Source organism: Lithobates pipiens, unplaced genomic scaffold (genome assembly GCF_037356315.1).
Source record: "Lithobates pipiens isolate NorthernLeopardFrog02 unplaced genomic scaffold, aLitPip1_a1.2 Scaffold_3, whole genome shotgun sequence".
In the NCBI taxonomy this organism is placed as follows: Eukaryota; Metazoa; Chordata; class Amphibia; order Anura; family Ranidae; genus Lithobates; species Lithobates pipiens.
The window spans coordinates 209,946,316-209,970,817 of record NW_027507790.1 but is presented as its reverse complement, the minus strand read 5'-3'; the positions used below and the strand labels follow the sequence as shown (position 1 = coordinate 209,970,817).

Sequence of the window (24,502 nt, the reverse complement as noted above, 5' to 3'; positions counted from 1 at the left end):
CCCCCCGCCCGCAGACCCCGACAACCAACGGCCAGGGTTGTCGGGAAGAGGCCCTTGTCCTCATCAACATGGGGACAAGGTGCTTTGGGGTGGGGGGGCCGGGCGGCCCCCCCTTCCCCAAGGCACCCCCCCATGTTGAGGGCACGCGGCCTGGTACGGCTCAGGAGGGGGGGCGCGCTCGCTCGCCCCCCTTTCCTGGCCGGCCGGGTAGCGTGCTCGGACAAGGGTCTGGTGTGGACTTTGGGGGAACCCCCACGCCGATTTTTTTCGGCGTTGGGGTTCCCCTTTAAGCCCATTCCAGGCGGCGGAGCCCGCGACGTCTCCTTCGCGGGCCCCGCCTACCTGTACACGCGCTCGAAATGGGCGGACTTTCCGAGCGGCAACAGTCCGCTCATTTCGAAAGTACAGCGGACAGGCCCACACACGGGCGGACTGTTCGCTCAAACACAGTTTCAGCGGACAGTTTTTCGGAATTTCCGAAAGACTTTGTCCGTCCAACTGTCCGCTGAAACTGTCCGCTGAAAGCCCACACACGAGCGGACTGTCCGCCCAAACACTGTTCAGCGGACAGGGGTGGGCCAACAGTCCGCCCGTATGTACGCGGCCTAAGAGGTATCTGCTATTTTCACTGATTTAGTACTTTCTATCTTTATTAGATAGTCCCTTTTTTTGTCGCATTCTAATCCTTTTCTGGCATGCGACAAATACACCACTAAGTTCAAACTTTGTTGTTTCACATGGGTAAAAATTTTTTATTTTTTTAGTTTAGTTATTTTTTGTATATGTAGTATAACATTTGGGTTGCTGCTCCTTTCTTTAGTTTCTGGTTTAATTTCTTTTTCAAGCGCGGCGTTCCTCTGTTTTCCAAAAAGATGCCATACCATGCTTGCGCTGGTGTGCTTGAGGGACAGGAGCCACATTGGGGCAGAGATTCTGCCAGCTCTGCAGGGTCAGGCGGAGAGGTGGTTGAAGCCATGCCAGCTTAAGCCAGGAATGGTGGTTTGTCACAATGGCACCAACCTCCTCTCCACCCTCCGACAGGAACAACTGAACCATGTGCCCTGTGTGGCTCACGTCCTTAACTTGGTGGTGCAGCGGTTCTTGGGCAGGTATCCAGGCTTACAGGGTGTCCTCAGGCAGGCCAGGAAAGTCTGTGTGCCTTTCCACCAGTCATATAATGCCAGTGCTCGGCTGGCTGACCTCCAAAAGGAATTGAACCTGCCCAAGAACCGCCTAATCTGTGACATGCCCACCAAGTGGAACTCAACGTTGGCCATGCTGCAGCAGCTGAAAATGCAGCAGAGGGCCATCAATGAGTATCCGTGCGACTTTGGCACCAGGACAGGGTCAGGGGAACTTGTTTTTTTTACCCACGCCAGTGGGCCATGATCAGGGATGCATGCACTGTCCTGTCACCATTTGAGGAGGCCACGAGGATGGTGAGCAGTGACAGTGAATGCCTCAGTGACACTGTACCTCTTGTCCACCTGTTGGAGCACACGCTGCGTGGAATAATGGACAGGGAATTTGAGGCAGAACAGAGGCAGGAAGAGGAGGACTTCCTTGCCTCTCAAGGCCCCCTTTATCCAGATAGTGTTCCTGCTGGCCCGCCGATCACACAGGAAGAGGAGCATGGAGGTGGATCCTGGCACTCATCATCAGCAGCAGTCTTTTAGGGATGATTTAGAGTCCCAAGAAACCCGTGGACTTGTACATGGCTGGGAGGAGGTGTCTGCTGATCATGTCATCCTTAGTGACCCAGAGAACTCCGGACTGAATGCCTCAGATAACCTACACTGCATGGCCTCCCTGATCCTGCAAAGCCTGCGGAAGGATCCTCGTATTCAGCGGATCAAGGAGAGGGATTATTACTGGCTGGCAACTCTCCTTGACCCATGGTACAAGGGTAAGGTTGCAGACCTTATCTTGCTGTGGCAGAGGGAGCAGAGGATGAGACATCTTTGGGAGGCCTTGCAGAAAGGTCTGTGCAACGTGTTCCCAGAGACTGGGAGGTTACAAATTCCTGGCCCTGGACAACGTTTTGCTGAGGCTTCGGTCAGTCACAGAAGGAGCGGTGGAGAAGGTGGCCATCTGACCAATGCATTCAGACAATTTTTTAGTCCGCAGCCCCAAGGTATGATCGGTTCCAGCAACCATCGCCGGCGTTTGATTTGCATGGTGCAGGAATACCTAGGGGAAGGTCAGACTTGGACACCTTTCCCACCGAAAATCCTCTGGCTTACTGGATCTTGAGGATGGATCACTGGCCAGAGCTTGCACAGTATGCAATTGAGCTACTGGCCTGTCCTGCATCCAGCGTTCTTTTGGAACGCACCTTCAGTGCTGCTGGTGGCTTTGTAACTGATCACAGGGTGTGCCTGTCCATCGACTCGGTTGATCGACTGACCTTCATAAATATGAATCGGTCTTGGATCACCACCAGCTACCAAGCACCTGAAGCTGATGTAACCAAATAATTTTTTTTGAAATGTCAGATCCCTTCAAGACCTATGCTGATGCTGAGTGACTATCCTGTTATGCTGACTGACTATCCTCTTCCTCCTCAATGATCCTGCTGATAGCTTGGAAAAACATTTTTGGTTCTGGGCGCCGCCACCAGTGGCTAAGGCCCAAGTTTTCAGCCCCTGTTTAACAGGGGCATGTAATTACAATTTTTGATGCAATACTTTGCAACAGGGCTCATTCCTGCTCTCCAAATAGAGTTTTTGTGAGGTGTTGCAGTGTTGTGGCACCAGTGCCTAAGGCACAATTTTTCTGCCCCTGTTCAACAGGTGCATGTAATTACAATTCTTCATATAAAATTTTACAGCACAGCCCATTCCAGCGCCCACCAAGAGTAACTGCGAGGACTTACAGTGTTATAGAACCAGCACCACCACCACCCCCACCACCAAAGGCCCAATTTTTCTACCACTGTTCAACAATAGCATGTAATTACAATTTGTGATATAATAGTCCACAGCAGGGTGTTCCAGCACCCACCAAGAGTCACTTTGAGGGCTTATAGTGTTGTGGTAACACCAACACCTTAGGCCCAAATTTCTGCAGAGAATATAGGGCAGGCCCCTACTTTGAAACATTCAACTTACAAACATCTCCTACTTGCAAACGGAAGGAGACAACAGGAAGTGAGATGAAAAAAGACAGACGGAAAAAAAATGTTACAGGTGTGATAACCCTTCCCTATGTTTACCAAAAAGCTTAAAAATAGATTTTTTGACTGGAGCTACACTTTCAAAATGTACCAGTTCAAAATTACAAGCAGATTCTACTTAACAACAAACCTACACAGTCCCTGTATACTGCTGTTCTGAGTATATAGAGCCTGGGGGCCCCACACCTTTCCTTTTTTTAATTTGGGTACGGGGTTCCCCTTAATATCCGTACAAGTCTCAAAGGGGCTGGTAATGGGCAGGGGGGCTACCCATGCCATTTTTCTCAATGATTTTCATCCATATTGCCGGAACCAGACATTACATAAAACCGCAAGCAGTTTTAAATTACTTTTTTTCCATTAGAAATGTCATTATGTGCAGGGACTGTTCTAAACACAGGAAACATGTGCCACTTCACAGGCATACTAGAGACACCCCCAGGCATGATATTTAAAGGAAAACTTAACTTTTTTTTTCACTTTAGGCGTCATTAAAATCAGTGCTCCCGAAAAAACATCCGTCTTTAAAACTTCTTTTTGCATTGATACATGTCCCCGGGGCAGGAGCCGGGTCCCCAAACCCTTTTTAGGACAATAAATTGCATATTAGCCTTTAAAATTAGCACTTTTGATTTCGAACATTCGAGTCCTATAGACTTTAATGGGGTTCTAAAGTTTGCATGAATTTTCAGTCTCTTCGCAGTTTCTGGTGCGAGCCAAACTGGGTGGTGTTAGGCTCATCCCTAGTGACGATTCTTTATCACTTACCTGTTTGAATGAGGAGCTCTGATATCTTCACTTGGAGGACAGTTTTTCCCAATACACATATTCACATAAGAACTTTTGTTTTGTTTTCACATATACATTTGTTTTATTGCAATGACTTTGAGTTGCTAAAGCGCAACATTTTCTAAACATTCACTCGTATGGCAGGCTGTTCGCAGCCCATGTGGAACCCCAGTTGCAGGAAAGCACCTGGAAATTAAACCCTAAAACTGAACTCTAGGCAAACATCTAGTTTTTGTTGCATTTTTTGTTTTGCCGATTCACAGAGCAGCAAGCATCGTGACTGAAGATGGATATACAATGAGGGACTTTTTTGGGGATTTTTAACATTTTAATTAAAGGACTTGTCAAGCACTTGCGTCTTTATTTATAGGTTACATTTGTGTCGGACTCCAGACATCCAGACTTGGTATCTCCACCAAGAAGCTGCTTCCTAAGCTCTGGAACACAAGACCACTGAATCTGGCTATAGTTACCCTGAGAACTAGGTAACACTAGTTTTGGCGTAAACCAGAATAAGAACTATTTATTTGAACAAGAATACAGGCTTTTATATACTTAAAAAGGAAGTCACTCACCAAATAAACCACTTAAAGTGGAGTTCCGCCGATTTTTTTTTTTTTTAAAGTCAGCAGCTACCATTACTGCAGCTGCTCAGTTTTAAAATATGGACACTTACCTGTCCTGGATGCCCGTGATGTCGGCACCCGAAGCCGATCTGGCCCTTGGCTCTTGGGTGCTACCGTCGCCATCTTCGGTAAGGGAATGAGGACCGTGCTCTCTCCTGGGACCAGGGTAGACAGCGGGGGGAGGGGAAGTGGTGTAGATACCCGGAAGTGGGAGCAAAATACCTGTATTAGACAGGTATCTGCAACCCCCTTCCCCCCGGAGTGGGGGGGATTCCGAAGATCTTTTTGAGATTTGTTGTTTAAAAGTTAAAAAACTTTTGTTTTTGCTAGAAAATTACTTAGAACCCCCAAACATTATAACATTTTTTTCCAACACCTTAGAGAATAAAATAGCGGTCTTTGCAATACTTTCTGTCAACCCGTGTTTGCGCAGCGGTCTTACAAGTGCACTTTTTTAGAAAAAATACACTTTTTTTTAAATTAAAAAATAAGACAACAGTAAAGTTAGCCCAATTTTTTTTTAATATTGTGAAAGATAATGTTATACCGAGCAAGTTGATACCCCACATGTGATGCTTCAAAATTGTGCCCGCTCGTGGAATGGCAACAAACTTTTACCCTTAAAAATCTCCATATGCGACATTTAAAAAAATTCTACAGGTTGCATATTTTGAGTTACAGAGGAGGTCTAGGGCTATAATTATTATTCTCGCTCTACTGATCGTGGCGATACCTCATATGTGTGGTTTGAACACTGTTTTCCTATGTGGCCACTACTCACGTATGAGTTCACTTCTGCACGCGAACTCGACGGGACGGGGAGCATTTAAAAAATGTTTCTCTTATTTATTTTGCCTTTTATTTTTTATTTTTACAATGTAAACATACCTTGTAATAGAAAAAAGGCATGACAGGATCTCTTAAATATATATGAGATCTGGGGTCAAAAAGACCTCAGATCTCCTATTTATACTAAAATGCAATAATAAAAAAAATGTAATAAAAAAAAAATGGCCCTTTAAGAGCTATGGGCGGAAGTGACATTTTGACATCACTTCTGCCCTGCAATGGTATGAAGATGGGTGGGGGCCATCTTCCCCTTACGCATCTCCATACCCAGCAAGGGAGAACATCTGATCGCCTCTGCCGATGTTGACGGCTCCGGTAAGTGGTGGAGGGCACTAGAGTGTGACGGGAGGGGGGCCTCTCTCCCGCTGCCGACTAAAGTGATCTCACTGCGAATCCGCAACAGAGACCACTATTATCGGAAACCGGACCGCCGGTCGAAGAAGTGAATACTAGCTGCTACCATAACAACGATGTTCCTCTTCAAAATGAGGGCCTATATTGACGTGCGGCGGTCCATAAGTGGTTAACAATGACCCAAATATTTACCCAAAACATTCCACAATGGTTTAGCTAATGAGCTACAGCTGACTCATGGCTAACATCAGCTTTGAGACCCCAGCTGGCAGAGACCATCATGGCCTTTTTAATAATGTCCTTTTCCATTACATAACAGAACATCTTCCTAAATCCACCTACAAATGACAGGGCCCATAATGGGTAGGGGCTAGCATTCATTCCCCTCCAAAATTCTCTGTCCCGGGTGAGTCTATCACAACATTTTATCTTTTTTTGTGAGTGGGTAGGCCTTACTCATTCATCTGAGTGGGGATCGGCATCTAGGGGTTTCCTTATTTTTAAAGGGGGCTTTCAGATTCCGATAAGCCCCACACCCATAGACCCCCGCAACTGCCAGACCAGGGTTGTGGGGAAGATGCCCTGGTTCACATAAGGTCAAAGTGCACTTCCACCCCTCTATGGCCTTTGGCCTGGTATGGTTCAAGTGGAGGGGAGAGGTACATGCCCCCCCCCCCCCTTCCTGGCCAGTCCAACTTCATGCTTAGAATAAGGCTCCATTCACACCTGGGCATTTTAAATTGTGAGCAGAACTCTTACACCACCATTGACGTATGTCAAATGTCAGGGATTTTACATACACTTCTGCTGCAGCAGCCAGGAGTGCATGCAAATTCAACAAAAAGTCTATTGACTGTTGAGCCCCATACACACTATCGTATTTTCTGCTGATTTTTTCCTTCAGATTTACCAAAACCATATAATATGAGGTCAAACCTTAGGAGTTTCAATTTGTATGCAATCAGGCAGGCCCTTGCACTACATGGTTTTGGTAAACCTGAAGGAAAAAATTAGCAGAAAATCTGATGCGTATGGGGCTTAAGAAGCAATCAGGTGACTGTACAGCTACCCGATGGACCCCCAGTAGTGCAGTAACCCCCCACCATGTTTTCTGGGTTCAACATGTCCAAAATGCGGGTCTGGGACCCCTATTTTCCCCTAGGTAGGAGGAACATGCATGCTATATGCATTGGCTGCCACAACCTGCACTTGAGGGCAGGGGTCTCCTGATCCTTAATGTCTAATAAACCTGATATCTCAATAAAGAGTGTTCATAGCAAAATTACTTTTTGCCTCCTACGTGATTAAAATATACTAAAGAAAATAACTGAAAAAAATCTAACATGAACATACAAATGTAAATACCCAAGTGGGGGGTAGATACATATGAAAACATCAATTGTGCTGCACATGTTACTTATTGTCACGCATGCCAGAGTGAGAACAATAACTCTAAACTGATGGTCTGTAGGAACTTTTACAGCACTGTATTTAAAAAAAAATTGGTAACAAAGTTTATCATTTGACAGGTGCAAGCTATTTTAGCTTTGATATGATGGGTATCTATTTACTGGGCACAACCTCATCTTTAATATTTTACCCAAAAAAATGGGTAATATGTTGCATTTGTGTGGCCTAAAATTAACAAAAGTGATTTTTTTAATAAAAAAAAAATCACTTGACAAACTGTTGAGCTAATATTGTGTGATATAAAAACATTGAAACACCACACTTTAATCACCAGGATGTCTTCTTACAGAAAACATAGAATGTTTTTGGGTTTAGCTAATCTTCAGGCCTGGATTTGGCTCTGGCAGTGAAAGGATTCAAGGAAGTTGAGTAATAACAGCAAGATCCACAGGTGGGGACTGAGAAAAACAAATGCTGGTTTGTCAATGCCTTTGACAGACCACATTATATCTGTCATTCTTTTTTTGTACCATTTCAAAGTACTTTTGGTTCAGCATAGGTGTGGGTGTTTGTTATCAGCATGGTATGGCTTAGCAAGGCATGTGTTAATGAGTGGAGTGTAAAGTGTTGGGTGGTCTATGTCTGTGGGCTGCTGAGATTTAACCACTTTCAGACCGGACCATTTTGCTGGTAAATGACCAGAGGTCTTTTTACAATTTGGCACTGCGCTGCTTTAACTGGTAATTGCGCGGTCATGCAATGTTGTACCCAAACAAAATTTGCGTCCTTTTCTTCCCACAAATAGAGCTCTCTTTTGATGGTATTTGATTGCCTCTGCGATTTTTATTTTTTGCGATATAAATGGAAAAAGACCGCAAATTTTGAAAAAAAATGATATTTTCTACTTTTTGTTATTAGAAAAATCCAATAAATTCAATTTTAGTCATACATTTAGGCCAAAATGTATTCAGCCACATGTCTTTGGTAAAAAAAAAGTCAATAACTGTATATTTATTGGTTTGCGCAAAAGTTGTCACATCTACAAACTAAGGTACGTTTTCTGGAATTTACGCAGCTTTTAGTTTACGACTGCCTATCTCATTTCTTGAGGTGCTAAAATGGCAGGGCAGTACAAAACCCCCCCAAATGACCCCATTTTGGAAAGTAGATCCCCTAAGGAAATTGATAAGTGGCATGTTGAGCCCATCGAATATTTTTTTTTTTTTGCCTCAAGCGATTGAATAATGACAAAAAAATTATTTATTTATTTTTTTTACACAAAGTTGTCACTAAATGATATATTGCTCACACATGCTATGGGCATATGTGAAATGACACCCCAAAATAAATTCTGCTGCTTCTCCTGAGTACGGGGATACCACACGTGTGGGATTTTTTGGGAGCCTAGCCGCGTACCGTGCCCCGAAAGCCAAGAACCGCCTTCAGGTTTTCTAAGGGCGTAAATATTTGACTTCACTCCTCACTACCTATTACAGTTTTGAAGGCCATAAAATGCCAAGATGGCACAAAACCCCCACAAATGACCCCATTTTAGAAAGTAGACACCCCAAGCTATTTGCTGAGAGGCATGTTGAGTCCATGAAATATTTTATATTTTGCCACAAGTTGCGGGAAAATTACAAACTTTAATTTTTTTTTTTTTTTTTCACAAAGTTGTCACTAAATGATATATTGCTCACACATGCCATGGACATATGTGAAATGACACCCCAAAATAAATTCTGCTGCTTCTCCTGAGTACGGGGATACCACATGTGTGGGATTTTTTTGGAGCCTAGCCGCGTACGGGGCCCCGAAAGCCAAGAACCGCCTTCAGGTTTTCTAAGGGCGTAAATATTTGACTTCACTCCTCACTACCTATTACAGTTTTGAAGGCCATAAAATGCCAAGATGGCACAAAACCCCCACAAATGACCCCATTTTAGAAAGTAGACACCCCAAGCTATTTGCTGAGAGGCATGTTGAGTCCATGGAATATTTTATATTTTGCCACAAGTTGTGGGAAAATTACAAACTTTTTTTTTTATTTATTTTTTTCACAAAGTTGTCACTAAATGATATATTGCTCACGCATGCCATGGGCATATGTGAAATGACACCCCAAAATAAATTCTGCTGCTTCTCCTGAGTACGGGGATACCACATATGTGGGACTTTTTGGGAGCCTAGCCGCATACGGGGCCCCGAAAACCAAGCACCGCCTTCAGGCTTTCTAAGGGCGTTACAGTTTTGAAGGCCATAAAATGCCAAGATGGCACAAACCCCCCCCAAATGACCCCATTTTGGAAAGTAGACACCCCTAAATTTAGGGGTACACTAGTGAGACTAGGTAATAAATGGCGGGTGCCCTGAAACTATAAAAAAATAACTAACCAACCAGCGTCACCTGTAACAGTTATATGGTGATCACTGGTGAAAGGGTTAACTAGGGGGCAATCAGGGGGCTTTATGCGGTAGTATATGGGGGTCCCTGGCGCTATAAAAAGCTGCGGCGAACCTAAATACCTACCTGCCTAACTAGCGTCACCTGTGACACTAATACAGCGATCAGAAAAATGATCGATTATTAGGCTGGGTTCACACTGGAGCGATGCAGGAACGCCACGAATCCGCGGCGGGTTCCCGCATCGCATGCCTCCCGGCGGCAGTTCACACTGCCCTATGCGAACTGCTGGGAGTGTCAGTGAAATGTTAATGACACCCCCAGATCAGTTCGCATATCGCAGTGCGATCTGCAAACTCGGATCGCATGGTGTGAACACCCATGCGATCCGATTCTGCTGCGGACCAAAAAAAGGGTCCAGTGCGAATTTGCGGTGGGTGCGGCGGGAATTCAGCCATACTATCTGTATGGCTGAACTCGAATCGCACAGAGATCGGATGTGATTTGCACTGCAGTGCGGTGCGAATCACATCCGTTCTCATAAACCGCTGCAATGTGAACCCAGCCTTAGTGACACTGGCGACGGGGGGTGATCACGGGGTTAAACCTTTATTGGGGGGGTTAGGGGGGCACATTAGAACTAAAGGGGGCTAACCCTAACTGCCCTAACAGTTATTACAGTAACAAATGACACCAATGCAAAAAAAAAAAAAAGCAATTGGTGTCACTGTGACTGGGGGGGCAGGGGTAATTGGGGGGGGGTGATCGGGGGGTAAAGGGGGGGTGTGAGTGTGCCTGGCATGTTCTACTGTATGTGTGGTGTGTTGGTGCAACTCACCGAACCTCTCTCCTCGGTGCCGGAACGAAAAATACCGACACGGAGGAGAGAATACATCACTTCCTCTCCTGTGTTTACATTACAGGAGAGGAAGTGATGTCACGAAGGATTTCCATTCGTCGAGAGCGATCGCGAGGGGGTGGCCATGAATGAATGGCCGCCCCCTCATCCCGGATCGCTCTCGAACGAATGCCGACCGCCGCAGGCACCGGGGGGGGGGGCCCGATCGGGCCCCCCACCCGCGGGCAGGCAGGGACTTATATATACGCCCATATGCCTGCCCGTGCCATTCTGCCGACGTATATCGTCGTGCGGCGGTCGGCAAGTGGTTAAGGTACATTTTGATCTCACTCTATTTTTGTAAAGTATTATTTTGCTAGAAAGGAACCCATTAACACAGCAGTATGTCTTTGGAGCATGGGCGGAATCTGAATACACCCAAGAAACCCATGCAAGCACAAGGAGAACATGCAAACTCCATGCAGATAGCGACCTGAACAAGAACTGAGCCAAGGAGCCCCAGTGCTGTAAGACAGACATGCTAACTAATAACTGCTGAGCCACTGTGCTGCCTTGATATACACTATATTGCCAAAAGTATTGGGATGCGTGCCTTTACACACACATGAACTTTAATGGCATCCCAGTCTTAGTCAGTGGGGTTCAATATTGCGTTGGCCCACCTTTTGCAGCTATAACAGCTTCAAATCTTCTGGGAAGGCTGTCCACAAGGTTTAGGAGTGTGTCTATGGGAATGTTTGACCATTCTTCCAGAAGCACATTTGTGAGGTCAGGCACTGATGTTGGAAGAGAAGGCCTGGCTCAGTCTCCTCTCTAATTCATCCCAAAGGTGTTCTATCAGGTTGAGGTCAGGATGACTGAGCAGGCCAGTCAAGTTCCTCTACCCCAAACTCGCTCATCATCGTCTTTATGGACCTTTCTTTCTGCACTGGTGCGCAGTCATGTTGGAACAGAAAGAGGCCATCCCCAAACTGTTCCCACAAAGCATGACATTGTCCAAAATGTCTTGGTATGTTGATGCCTTAAAAGAAAGTTCCCTTCACTGGAACTAAGGAGCCAAGCCCAACCCCTGAAAAACAACCCCATACCATAACCCACCCTCGGCCAAACTTTACACTTGGCACAACGCAGTCAAACCTAGACACGTCCATCAGATTGCCAGACAGAGAAGCGTGATTCATCACTACAGAGAACACGTCATCGCTGCTCTAGAGTCCAGTGGCAGCGTGCTTTAGACCACTGCATCTGATGCTTTGCATTGCTCTTGATGATTTAAGGCTTGGATGCAGCTGCTCGCCCATGGAAACCCATGGCATGAAGCTCTCTACACACTGTTGATGTGCTAACCTGAATGCCACATGTAGTTTGGAGGTCTGTAGCAATTGACTCTGAAGGCAGTTGGTGACTTCTGCGCACCATGAGCTTCAGCATGCGCTGACCCCGCTCTGTCATTTTACCTACCACTTTGTGGCTGAGTTGCTTCCACTTTGTTATTATACCACTAGCAGTTGACCGTGGAATATTTAGTAGCAAGGACATTTCCACGGATGGACTTATTGCACAGCTGGCAACCTATCATGGTACCACGCTTTAATTCACTGAGAGCGACCTATTCTTTCACAAATATTTGTGGAAACAGTCTGCATGCCTAGGTGCTTGATTTTATACACCAGTAGCAATGGAGGTGATTGGAACACCTGCATCCCATGATTTGGAAGGGTGTTCCCATACTTTTAGCAATATAGTGTATGGGCTGCTGAGATTTACTGTATATCCCATCTGAACGTCAAGGTACACTTTAATCCCTATTTTCTTGCAAAGTATTTTGCAAGGAAGGAAATTAAAGACAGGATATAAGGAGAGGATATCTACACAAAACAGCGGAGCGAGGTGACTTTCTAACCCGTAACTTATCATTGTTTTTACTTAACCTGGAAGGCACTTTGAAGGCGTAATAATTGAGAAGTAATTTGATCTGTGAGTTGGCTGACAATGCTGCTAGCAATTATCAGTCAGTGCTGTAGAGCAATATTCCCTCCCATACATTATTTCCTGTACTCTCCCTTTGTATGTTATACTACCCATCTGTCCTTCATAGTGCAATAAAGTGATACTCTGTGTGCTCACCCTGCATTCCATAGGCTATCACTGAGTGGGCACACAATACACATTGAGTCACAACCTGTGCCAGCCATAGAGGGAGGGTGATCACACTGTGGGCTGTGCACTCTGAATCAGGCTGTGTCCCCTCCCAGTCCATGCTCTGCTGCTTTCTACTATAAGAGCTCCGTACAGCTAGGAAAGCATTCAACTTTCTGCTTGTCTGCTGCTTCCAGGACTGAGCACAGGAGTTCTATGCTTTACATGATGGACAGAAGAAATTGTATTTCTTTGCTCTTCATTATTCAAGGTAATGTACCTCAACTCTCAGTTCTGTACTTTATTTTTGTATTTTTTAAATAACTAAAAAGAACATAACTAAAACAATACATTTATAGCACAGAGCTGATACAAACTGTCATTGTGCTGTAATATATATATATATATATATATATATATATATATATATATATATATCATTTTTTTGCATATTTGGAAATTTGGAAACACCAGCATTTTGTATTTCTATATATTAATATTATTTATTATAGGCATTTATATAGCACTACTGTTTAATTTTACATACATATTGCTCCACATTTTTGTTATTGTAATGTATTTATTGCACATTTGAACAAAGTATATATTACAGTATATATATATATATGTATATATATATATATATATATATATATAATTATTGGTTAATGCTCCACATATTGTTATTTTATTGTGCTTTTGCACATTTGGAAACATCAATATTTTGTTTATCTATACTTTTATATTATTTATTATAGACATTTATATAGCCCTAACAATTCACTTAGAGCTTTACGTACAGCTCCACATTTTTGTTATTGCAATGTATTTATTGCAGATTTAAAAAAAAATATTATAATGTATATATAATACTATAATTATATATTAGAATTGGTTAATGCTCCGTGTATTGCTATTTTTTGCACATTTGGAAACACCAGTATTTTGTTTGTGTATATATATATATATATATATATATATATATATATATATATATATATATATATATGACATTATTTACTATGGATATTTATATTGTACTGTCAATTTACTCAGTGCTTTACACATTCTGCATCCACATTGCCTGCCTTAGTGTGGTTGTAAACCCTAAAAAAAAAAAAAAAACCTGTGAGACAAAGGCATAATGAGCTTATATGCATAGCATACTAGCTCATTATGAATTACTTACCTGAGATAGAAGCCCCCACAGTGGTCCTTGTTCACCGCATCGTACCTGGGGTTACTTCCGGGTATCACGGCTCCGGAGCTGTGATTGGCCGGAGGCGTGCAGGAGCAGCAGGTAATGGCACAGTCTAACTGAAGCAACGGCACATACGTGCCAATGCTTTAGTTTGTTTAAAGTGGATGTAAACCCAATGTCATCCTTTCTAAACTACTGCGATAGGGCTTATCTATAAGGATATACACGACTCCTGCATGTATCTTTACCTGTCAAATGTCTCCCCTCTGTCTGCTATTAGACCTGAAAAACTGCATATTCTGTGGGTGGGTGTATTGTCTTGAGCTCAGTGGGTGGAGTCGTGATGTCAGTAGACTCCCCGCCCACCTCTACACTCCCCTTATCAATATGCATATTCTCCCATGTATTTCTTACACCGAACTTCTGCTATGATCTCTAACATCCAGTGAAAAGACAGGAAAGTAACCACATGACTTCAGCATGCCCAATCATGCTGAGGTGTGGAACATCCAATCCTTGCAGAGCAGCATAAGAAAGGAGTGGGAGGGAATTAAAAAATAATGCATGTCTCTTAGGCTAGTGCACCAGATATGTAAATCACCTGTCACTCACAACAAGGGGGAGGATTTGACAAAGTTTTTCTGTTTGTCAAGATTTATCTCACTGAACAATAAGAGGATTGCTCAGAGATGGATTAACTCTTTGTGGCAAGACTGGGGTCAAATGATAGGAAATCTTAAACTCTACATTATGACATAAAAAAAAAATAAAAAAAATTTGGGTTTACATCCACTTTCAGTGCGCATGTCCCGATGACGGCACATGCAAATACAGGGATATCTCCTAAACTGTGCAGGTTTAGGAGATATCCTGGGTAGCTACAGGTAAACCTAATTACAGGCTTGCCTGTAGTAGAAAGTGGTTTTAAAGGGTTTACAACCATTTTAAGGAGCTTACAATCCAAGAGCCCTATCGCACATGCCTACTTGCACATACTAGGGCCAATTTATACATAAATCAGTTAACCTACCAATGGGGTTGATTTACTAAAGGCAAATCCACTCTGCACTACAAGTGCACTTGGAAGTTGCTGTAAACCTGAGGGGTAGATCTGAAATGAGGGGAAGCTCTGCTGATTTTTATCATCCAATCATGTGCAAGCTAAAATGCTGTTTTTCATTTTCCTGGCATGTCCCCCTCAGATTTACAGTGCTTGAACTTCCACGTGCACTTGTAGTGCAAAGTGGACTTGCCTTTAGTACATAACCCTCAATGTGTCTTTGGATTGTGCGCGGAAACTGGAGTATCCAGAGGAAACCCCAGCATGCATAGGGAGGATATGCAAACTCCATGCAGATAGTGCCCTGATTGGGATTCTAAAAGTGCTGTAATGCAGAAGAGCTAAGTAAGATTTTCTGGGACAATTTCCTGCTGAAACATTGCACCTAAAAAGGTTACAAATGTTTTCCTCTCTACAGAACCAACAGATATCATGCCATGGCACGTTTCTAAAATGTGGATAACGCAGTACTCTGCTTGCACCTATTTTATATCATTTTTTTATCACAAAGTTGTAAAGCTAAGGTGCTGTAACATGTAAATGTTATCTGCAAATGCTAAAACTGTATTATGAAAGAAAATGTTTAATATCAGTGGCTTACCAGGGGTTCCAGGGGTGGAAAAAGGCAGTTGAGCAGTGTTTTTACCACCCTCTAAACTTCCCTGCCATTAATCAATTAATCAATTAAAGGGCAGCTAAATGGGGGGGGGGGGTGGTTATACAAAAAAGTATACCCTCTTTTGCATTTGGTGGGCAGCAGTAGCCCTGCCGAATATGACCCATTCAAATAATGAGGCCACACGATGTACATGGTTGCAACACAGCAGTATTATATTTATAGGGTTTAAACTGCCAATGAGGAAGTGACATACCGAATAACTATTTTTGGAGGCAAAGTCTGCCCCAAGTGTAACCTAAGCCTTAGTGCCTTGAGGTATGATGATGAAGGCGTTTGGTTTACAGCTTGTTTTAAAGTGTTACTAAACCCAGGACCCTGCATTCACTATATCTGATCTCCCACAGTACACAGCACACGGAAATTCAATTGTTTTAGCAAATCTAAACTGTTAAAAAACTTTTTTTATCAGAAGTATATAGCAGTCTTGTGACTTCTGTCATTGTCCGGTTAAAGTTTGTAAGAGGAGTTTTCATTCTACACTGACTGCCCTATGAGGATGTAGGACCCCCGACCCTCTGTCTGGACAGTGTTGATTGGCCCTGTGCTCATCACATGCACCCTCCCAAGAAAAAAATAAAAATAAAACTCTCTAGCAATACACAAAAAAACAAGCATGTGCAGCTTGTCCCCTAGTTCTGTACTATCAGGAAATATATTGGGGGCAGTAGAAGAAGGGGAGGATCATAGGAGACAGGATCAAACAGCCTTTTTACACAATGCAGAGAATTAACCTCTTAGGTTCCACAGTGAGTATAACAAGCATGTTTTACTGCATATACAAACTGATTTTACTGTTGTGGGTTTAGTAACACTTTAAGTAGATGTTTGGGGTGATATTATTTATTAGCCTTGGAGGCGCTGGTACGCTGACCTCTTCTTCAAGCAATTTGTGCTTCAAATTTGTCTTTACAATGCTGTATTTTGTGATTATTTTATCCTCCTGTAAGCTGCACTTTTAAACCTCATTCACACTAGTGTGTTACCTGTGGTTTGCACCACACATATGGTTTGAAACACATACAGTACAGACTACAAAGCATTCTTCTATTGCTTTTTATTGTGATGAACACAGCCGGCTGAAATGACAGGAGTGCATGGAAATGTGTGTGTTCTAGTGAATAGAACATACACTTAGGTAGATTTTATATGATGTATCCAGAGATGCATAGGATGCATTGCAGCACAAAGACAGCACAATGTAAGTAATTCCTCACAATTATTTGCACAAGCAAACTATTTTAATAGGGAGTGAATGATTTACAGAATTACAAGCACCCAGATCCCTCCTTGGACTAGAAACTCATAACATACAAAGAATAGCAACAGAACTACACTTTGATGAACACAGATGAAGCCTTGAAATTGTTTATTTTGTTAGTTAAAGCTATTTGTAGGTTTGTAGGTTTGCCTATTATGTATGTTGTTATCTATGTGTTTTTTTTTTGTGTATGAATGATAATGGTATTAATATCTTTGTTGCTTCAATATAAAACCTTTTGATGAAAAGTGAAACTTAAGTTTACCCTTTTTACAGAAGTTTTTGGAAAAAATGTTGCCTTTATCAGATATATGTTCTGAATGTCAGGAGATAGGAGATGTGCAATCTCTTTGATGTTGGGTTTCCAGAAGCCCCTGGTCTTGAAGATAGTTATGTTCTGTTTTTTGGCAGTAGACCTTGTGACCTCTAGTAGGGTTAGAGAACAAGAACAGAGGTTTCAGTAAAGGCAAATATCACTGGAAATGAGGACACTGCTCAAAAAAAAGCGTATGGTCTAAATTTAGGGGATGCAAGTACAGAAGGTAAGGGAGATTAGCAAAGTTACCCCCACACACACAACCACAAAGGTTAAATGCTTGTTTAGGTCTAGGGTACTAGAAAAAGTAATTTTACTTAGCAGATCCTCTGCTCTTGCAGGTTCTCTCCATACCACTAGACCAATCCTCATAGTCTTGTTTCCCCTATGCTTCAGCAGTTGCAGGTCCTCTGATGTTAGTACAGTACCAGGTCCATAGTTCTGTAATGGATGTCAGGATGCTGAGGGAGAGTCCTAGGCTATAAGAAGATTGCCAAGACCCTGAAATTATGCTGCAGCACAGTGGTCAAGACCAGACAGCAGTTTAACAGGACAGGTTCCACTCAGAACAGGCCTCACCATGGTCGACCAAAGAAGTTGAGTGCACGTGCTCAGTGTCAAATCCAAGGGTTTTCTTTGGGAAACAGACGTATGAGTGCTGCCAGCATTGCTGCAGAGGTCGAAGGGGTGGGGGGGGGGGGGGGGCAGCCTTTTAGTGCTTAGATCAAATCCTGCACACTGCATCAAATTGGTCTGCATGGCTGTCATCCCAGAAGGAAGCCTCTTCTAAAGATGATGCACAAGAAAGGACTAAGGACATGGATTACTGGAGCCATGTCCTGTGGTCTGATGAGACCAAGATAAACTTATTTGGTTCAGATGGTGACAAGCGTGTGTGGCGGCAACCAGGTGAGGAGTACAAAGACAAGCGTGTCTTGCCTACAGTCAAGCATGGTGGTGGGAGTTTCATGGTCTGGGGCTGCATGAGTGCTGCCGGCACTGGAGAGCTACAGTTCATTGAGGGAATCGTGAATGCCAACATGTACTGAAGAAGAGTATGGTCTCCTCCCTTTGGAGACTGGGCTACAGGGCAGCTTTCAACATGATAATGACCCCAAAACACACCTGCAAGAAAACCACTGCCTTGCTAAAGAATCTGAAGGTAAAGGTGATGGACTGGCCAAGCATGTCTCTAGACCTAAACCCTTTTGAGAATCTGTGGGGCATCCTCAAACGGAAGGTGGAGGAGCGCAAGGTGTCTAACATCCACCAGCTCTGTGATGTGGTCATTGAGGAGTGGAAGAGGACCCCAGTGGCAACCTGTGAAGCTCTGGTGAACTCCATGCCCAAGAGGGTTAATGCAGTGCTGGAAAATAATGGTGGCCACATAAAATATTGACACTTTGGGCCCAATTTGGACACTTCTATTTAGGGGTATACTAACTTTTGTTGCCAGCGGTTCAGACATTAAAGAGGAAGTAAACCCTGACTTCCTCTTTGTCTCCCTGCAAAGGTAAAGCATATTGGGCTACTATGCATCGCATAGTAGCCCATTATGCGTCACTTACCTGACACAGGAGCCAGCAATGTCACTGCTGTCCCCTGTAGTACGCAGCATCCATCTTCTTCCAGGTGTCGCTGCTCCAGCCACTCATAGCGCCGGAGCAGCGATGGCATCACTCCCGCACATGCGCACGGGAGCCGCCACTATCGGCATATCGCTGTTAGCAGTGGCATGCTGCTAACGCCGATAGTGTGCCTGCACGCCGCTGTCTACGACACATGCGCTGTAGACAGCGGTGGCTGTCTTTTAGTAAATATCTCCTAAACTGTGTAGGTTTAGGAGATATTTCTTGGACCTACAGGTAAGCCTTAATTTAGGGCTTACATAAGGCATCCACATCAGGATTCTTTAGTTGGTATTTTACTATCAACCTTGCATTAACTGGATACTTTACATTGGAAGGAGAGGACAGAGGATTGGAAAAGTGTCAGAGTGGTCTTAAGTGAAGTAAGTAAAAGAGAAAACAGCTTTACAAAGCAGAGGCATCTGATAAAGACAGACCTGTAGATAGCAAAGTAGAAAAAAAGAGGAACAATATGGGGAAACGGCAAGAAAGATGCACATCTGATTGTTGAGATTGGACAGTAAAGATTAGTTAAACCTATGGACTGCTCTTAAGTTCTTAGGAATTACCGTTCTTAAGAGTGTATTAATAGGTAATCATTTTAAAGGCTAAAATGTGACATATTTGTTCCACTACAAAATTGTGGACCATACAACTCTGGAAAACACTGTTGCATACCATGGGTGACATAAACGGGAAATGATAGAGAGGAGCAGAATTTGAAGAGATAAAGAAGTAATATTATCTATGATGCAGTATTGTCAACAGGTTAAGATGGACTGTTTAGTTAGAGACTTGTCATGAGTGGGGTGTATTTAAAGCAGCTATATTAGTATACCCAAAGATTACGAAAATCCATTATTTTCTACAAGTAATGTTAACAAGTTAAGGAACTGGAGGGACCAATGTTCACAGCAGATCACAGAACGGAGACAAAGACAACTACTGCCCACACTAAAATTATTTGGTATATTCTCTTTAGTTCATTAAGAGCAGTATAGAAGAAAGCTGCTGAAATTGTCTAAATCAGAGGTCTCCAAACTTTCTAAAGAAAAGGTCAGTTTACTGTCCTTCAGACTTTAGGGGGGCTGGACTGTGCAGAGTGGGAATAAACGATGGCCGATCTTTGGTATTAAGGGGAGAAGGTGTCTGTGTCAGTGGGAATAATAGTCCCCCATTTTTGTTGTCAGTGGAAGCAATTATGCTCCAGTGTTGATGTCAGTGGAAGGAATAGTGCCCCATTGTTGGTGTCAGTGCCAGGAATTATGCCCCATTGTTGGTGTCAGTGTCAGGAATACTACGTCAAGGGCCGGGTAAAGGCAAGCAAAGGGCCACATCCGGCCCCAAAGCCACAGTTTGGAGATCACTTTTCTAAATATTAAACAAATTGTCACAAGCAAGAAAACTGAAAGAACATTTGAGTCTGGGTTTAGGGTTTTGAGCAAACATTTGAGAAGTGGTATTTCAAGAATGTGCCCAAGTTTGTGGTACAACAGTGTTGAAACAGCTGCTGAAAGTGAGGAAATTCAAGGCAAAATGAGAGTGCCTGATAAAAAGCCAACCTCGTATTTAATAATACTTACCAAGCTATTGATCGCATGATAGTCCTTTTTCTATCACGGCCCCCAATATAATACCCAGTGTTAGCTGGAGTCAAAGCCTGAAAGGATTGGTGATATCACCCTTCCATCGTGTGGCACTGTTAAGGCCACAAGACTGCATCATGGAAAGAGGTCACATGCTCCCCCATACTCATGTGGAATGGGCATTTAGTGCTGCTGGCAATGGAGGAGGAAGTGAAAGTGGGTTTGCTTTAGTGTAGGGATGAGCTTACAAGGGTTTGGACACAAGTCTGATCCCACCTGAGCTATCCCGCCTAAAAGCTGTCATAGAGGACAGCCAACAATAACAGTGGAGGCATTGCCTGCTCGGCAGGCACACATATACAAGGGACGTGCATACATGTGGCTGCGGGGCAGGGAATGCCTCAACCATCTCTGATTGGTGGCTGCTTTGACAGCTTTCGGGCAAGATAGCTCAGGCAGGTTCAGTCTTGTGTCCAAACATGCCTCAGCTCTTCCCTGTTGGAGATGTGAGTATCAGTTTCTTTTAAAACTTCTTTTTCTATCAGAAATTACAATTTTTAAAAGGAGATCAGTAATGACAGCCTTATGGTTCTTTCATAAGTTCTTCCTGTTTAAATATATTGGTGCAGCATTCATTTCTCCTGTGTCCTGACTGTTTCCAGATGTCAATCACAGAAACAAATAAAAACGGAACATTTCAGGGACGTCACTACATATGGCTGATATTGTTTATAGAAACTTCTAAGCTTCACACTTCTGCATCTGCATTTTCATGTGTTTTCATGCAATTTTAAGCATTCCCATTGAAGTGCATGGAGCCAAAAATGCATATTGTCTTACCAAATTAAGTACCTGCACCTTTTTCCAAGTTGACACATTGCTTAGGTTTAAATGGGCTTCATAGACCATAATAGGATTACTCCCGTTCTGCACTGTCATGCAACAGATGAGGCACAAGACGCACAAGTGTAAATGGGGCTTTAGTTTTGTAAAGCAATGCATGTAAAACTGGATCAGTTTTCCTCTTACTTAATTCATGATTTCTCTCCTTGCACAGTAAATCCTAAAGGCATTGTTTGAACTCCCTCTGAAAATAAATATGTTGAACCTGACAGTTTTACTGAAGGGACTAGGGTTGCATCAATACTGGTACCAGTGCCGATAGCAAATATTTACACAAGTACTTGTACTAATGCACATTTTCCGATTCCTGAAATGGATACCTTAGTGGTGCGATTTGAAGGCATATAAAATTAATAATCACACTGCATTCCTGTGCAAATCACATGCAATTCTTTGCAGTACGATTTGAGCCCTCATTTTGTATGGGCTCAAAGGTATCGGTACTTGGTATCGGCTAGCAATTGACCGAAAGTATCAGTACACGTATTCATCCATAAAAATACGATATCGGTGCAATCTAGCAGGGACCATTTGTCACGGTAGGAAAGGAAATACCTATGGATACACCTTGTTGGTAGGATCGCTAGGTATTATTTAAGTGAAAACATAAAATATAAAAATGATTAAACCTTTAGTTACAGCATGAATATGTACAACAATATAATTGATATAAATTTGTGGGTTTTCTAAGATCATGATGCCCAAGCTGCTCCCGGGGGGGGGGGGGGGGCGCACATGCTGCCTATTGGCCTTTTTAGTGGGGCCTCGGGGCTCCTTCAGATGCTAATCTGTGTTTCCCTGTTGCCACGTTATAACAGTGATTTCTAGCAGCGTTATATAATATCTCTCCTGCCTATGACTCTCCTGGAGCATGTTCCCAGTCCCCAACAACTCCTACAGTGCAGTCTCTGAAAGTCTCCTGCAGCATGTTCCCAGTCTCTGACCATCTCTTGTATCATGTCCGCAATCTCTGACCACCTCCTGTATTATGTCTCCAGTTTCTGCCCATTTCATTTGTAATGCCCACAGTCTCTAACCAACTCTTGTATCATGTCTGCGATCTCTTACCATCTCCTGTATTATTTCCATAGTCTCTGACCATCCCTTGTATCATGTCCGCATTGTGTGATCACCTCCTGTATCTCTGACAATCTCTTGTATCATACCCACAGTCTTTGACCATATTCTGTTGGCAACGTCCCGTTTGATGAAATGCGTCGGGTGGGATACTTGTCGCTGATGCCTCGCTGATGTGTGGTTCAGGGTCCGAGTTTTTATGCTAGTTCATTTGTTTTTATGTGGCTTTTATCATTACAATAAATACACTATACTATGAGAATCCTCTGGCTCTTGGTGAGCTAATTTATTCTAAGTTGGACCCCGGCCAGAGCTATCTAAGGGACTGATCCACTGCGACATTTCCAGAGGGATTTTCATATGTGTTTAAGGCTTCTATGTTGCTGTCATGGCAGCCACCAAGTCCGGTGAGTTTGCATTTCACTTGATGGTGGCGGTTCACACGGTTGGACATCACTGCTATACATCTCTCTCACTGGATTGGTGGCTTTAGTTATTGAATGCTCTTTATGTATATGGACTATTCCTTTGATATTACCTTGGACCAACTTCTATAATCAAAAGACAGTAGGACTATGCCTACGTGATTCCTCTTTCCTTTTCTTTTTTATTTCTGTGTCTTATCATTCATTTATTTTAATATTGTGTTTTTGGGCGCTACACTTTTTATGCGATATTCTGTTGTGTGTCTGCATTCTCAAGTACTGAATATTCTGTGAATTTTAAGTGCAGTGATCGTCCCTAGGTGATGCCAGGGGCCACACTTTAGGCCCCCTTTTATTTCAAGAAAGTTGACCACCACTGCTCTTCCTACCCAGATATCCATCATTTATGAGAACTTTCAAATGATTTATATAGTAAATTGTATTTTCTCGCTGTAGCTGTATTTAGCTGATAAAACGGGATGTTTTTGTTCCTCTAACAATCAATGGCTTATAATGTGACAATGCTATAATTTGCACCCAGCTTCAGCAACATGTTTGTACTTGGTGTATTCTCATTTTATTCAGAAACAAACCATTGTGTTTAGTAAGATGTTGCAGTGAAGTTTTATTGCTGAATTTCTGTTCATTGTCCCGTACAAAGTATTTCGCACAATTGCCGATATCTATGAGAGAGGAAATGCTGAATAATTGTACTCGGAGATGACAGCGCTGCTTGTGGGAGCTTGCAGCGTGCAGATGTTGTGGTGGGAATGGTTAGGATGTCTCTTGCAGCGTACTGCAGGGGTCACCAGCTGTGTTGATATTAGCTGCTTTTAAATGTGAATCTGTGATGAAATAGGAGAATGCAGCCAGGCGTCGTTCAGTACTTTCACATATGTAGAGCTGTCAGATTTTCAGCAGGATACTGCAATCTTGGATCTACTTATTTATCTACTTTTTAAAGAGCACCTGTCAGCCATTTAAAAATTGCTGGTTACAGCACAGAAAATTTTAATATTTTAAATGTAGAGTTTCCAGAAACATTTTTATTTATTTATTTTTTATCATTAAGCTACAATGTGCCTTTGAAAGTGTAAACAAATTGGTCCATTTCAGGATGAGTCAATTCCCTAGCACAACCTACTCCATCCTTATGCCCCATACACACAGTTGGAAATTCCGACGGAAAAAGTTGTCGGAAAATCCAATCATGTGTGAGCTCTATTGGACTTTCTCCGTCGGAATTTCCGACTGAAAAAGTTTGGAGCTGGATCTAAAAATGTTCCCACAACAAAATCCGAGCAGACTTTTTCTGATCGTGTGTAGAGGATTCAGACGCACAAAGTGCCATGCATGCTCAGAAAAAATTTGGAGACGAAAGCTATTGGATACTGGCCTCTACGTAATCCTGTCGTACATTTTGTATGTCACCTCATTCCAAACGATCAGATTTTCCAACAACTTTGTGCGACCGTGTGTATGCAAGACAAGTTTCGGCCAAAATCCGTCGGAAAAAATCCAACCGATTTTGTGGTCGGAATGTCCGACTGTGTGTATGGGGCATTACACCTCATAGCCCTCTCCTCTTCTTTGCTCCTCTGTCCCTACCCTCACCTCCCTACATAACCTTATATGCAGATTTTGGGGGAGAAGCAGAGGAAAGTACTATAGAGCAGCGTCTGCACTGCGCAGGATCATAGATATATATATATATATATATATAAATACATATACACAATCCTGCACTTCTGGGTAACGGGCACG

General features: G+C 43.1%; 1 protein-coding gene across 1 annotated transcript in view; it reads left to right on the top strand.

The window, feature by feature from the left end:
• The first annotated feature begins 12,625 nt into the window (after positions 1-12,625).
• The window catches only part of ITGA2 (integrin subunit alpha 2), a 222,311-nt gene continuing 210,434 nt past the window's right edge, over positions 12,626-24,502 (top strand). The window contains exon 1 of the mRNA XM_077462759.1: positions 12,626-12,876. Coding sequence (XP_077318885.1) covers positions 12,822-12,876 — 55 coding nt within the window. The 5' untranslated portion in view covers positions 12,626-12,821. The remainder of the gene's footprint in view (positions 12,877-24,502) is intronic.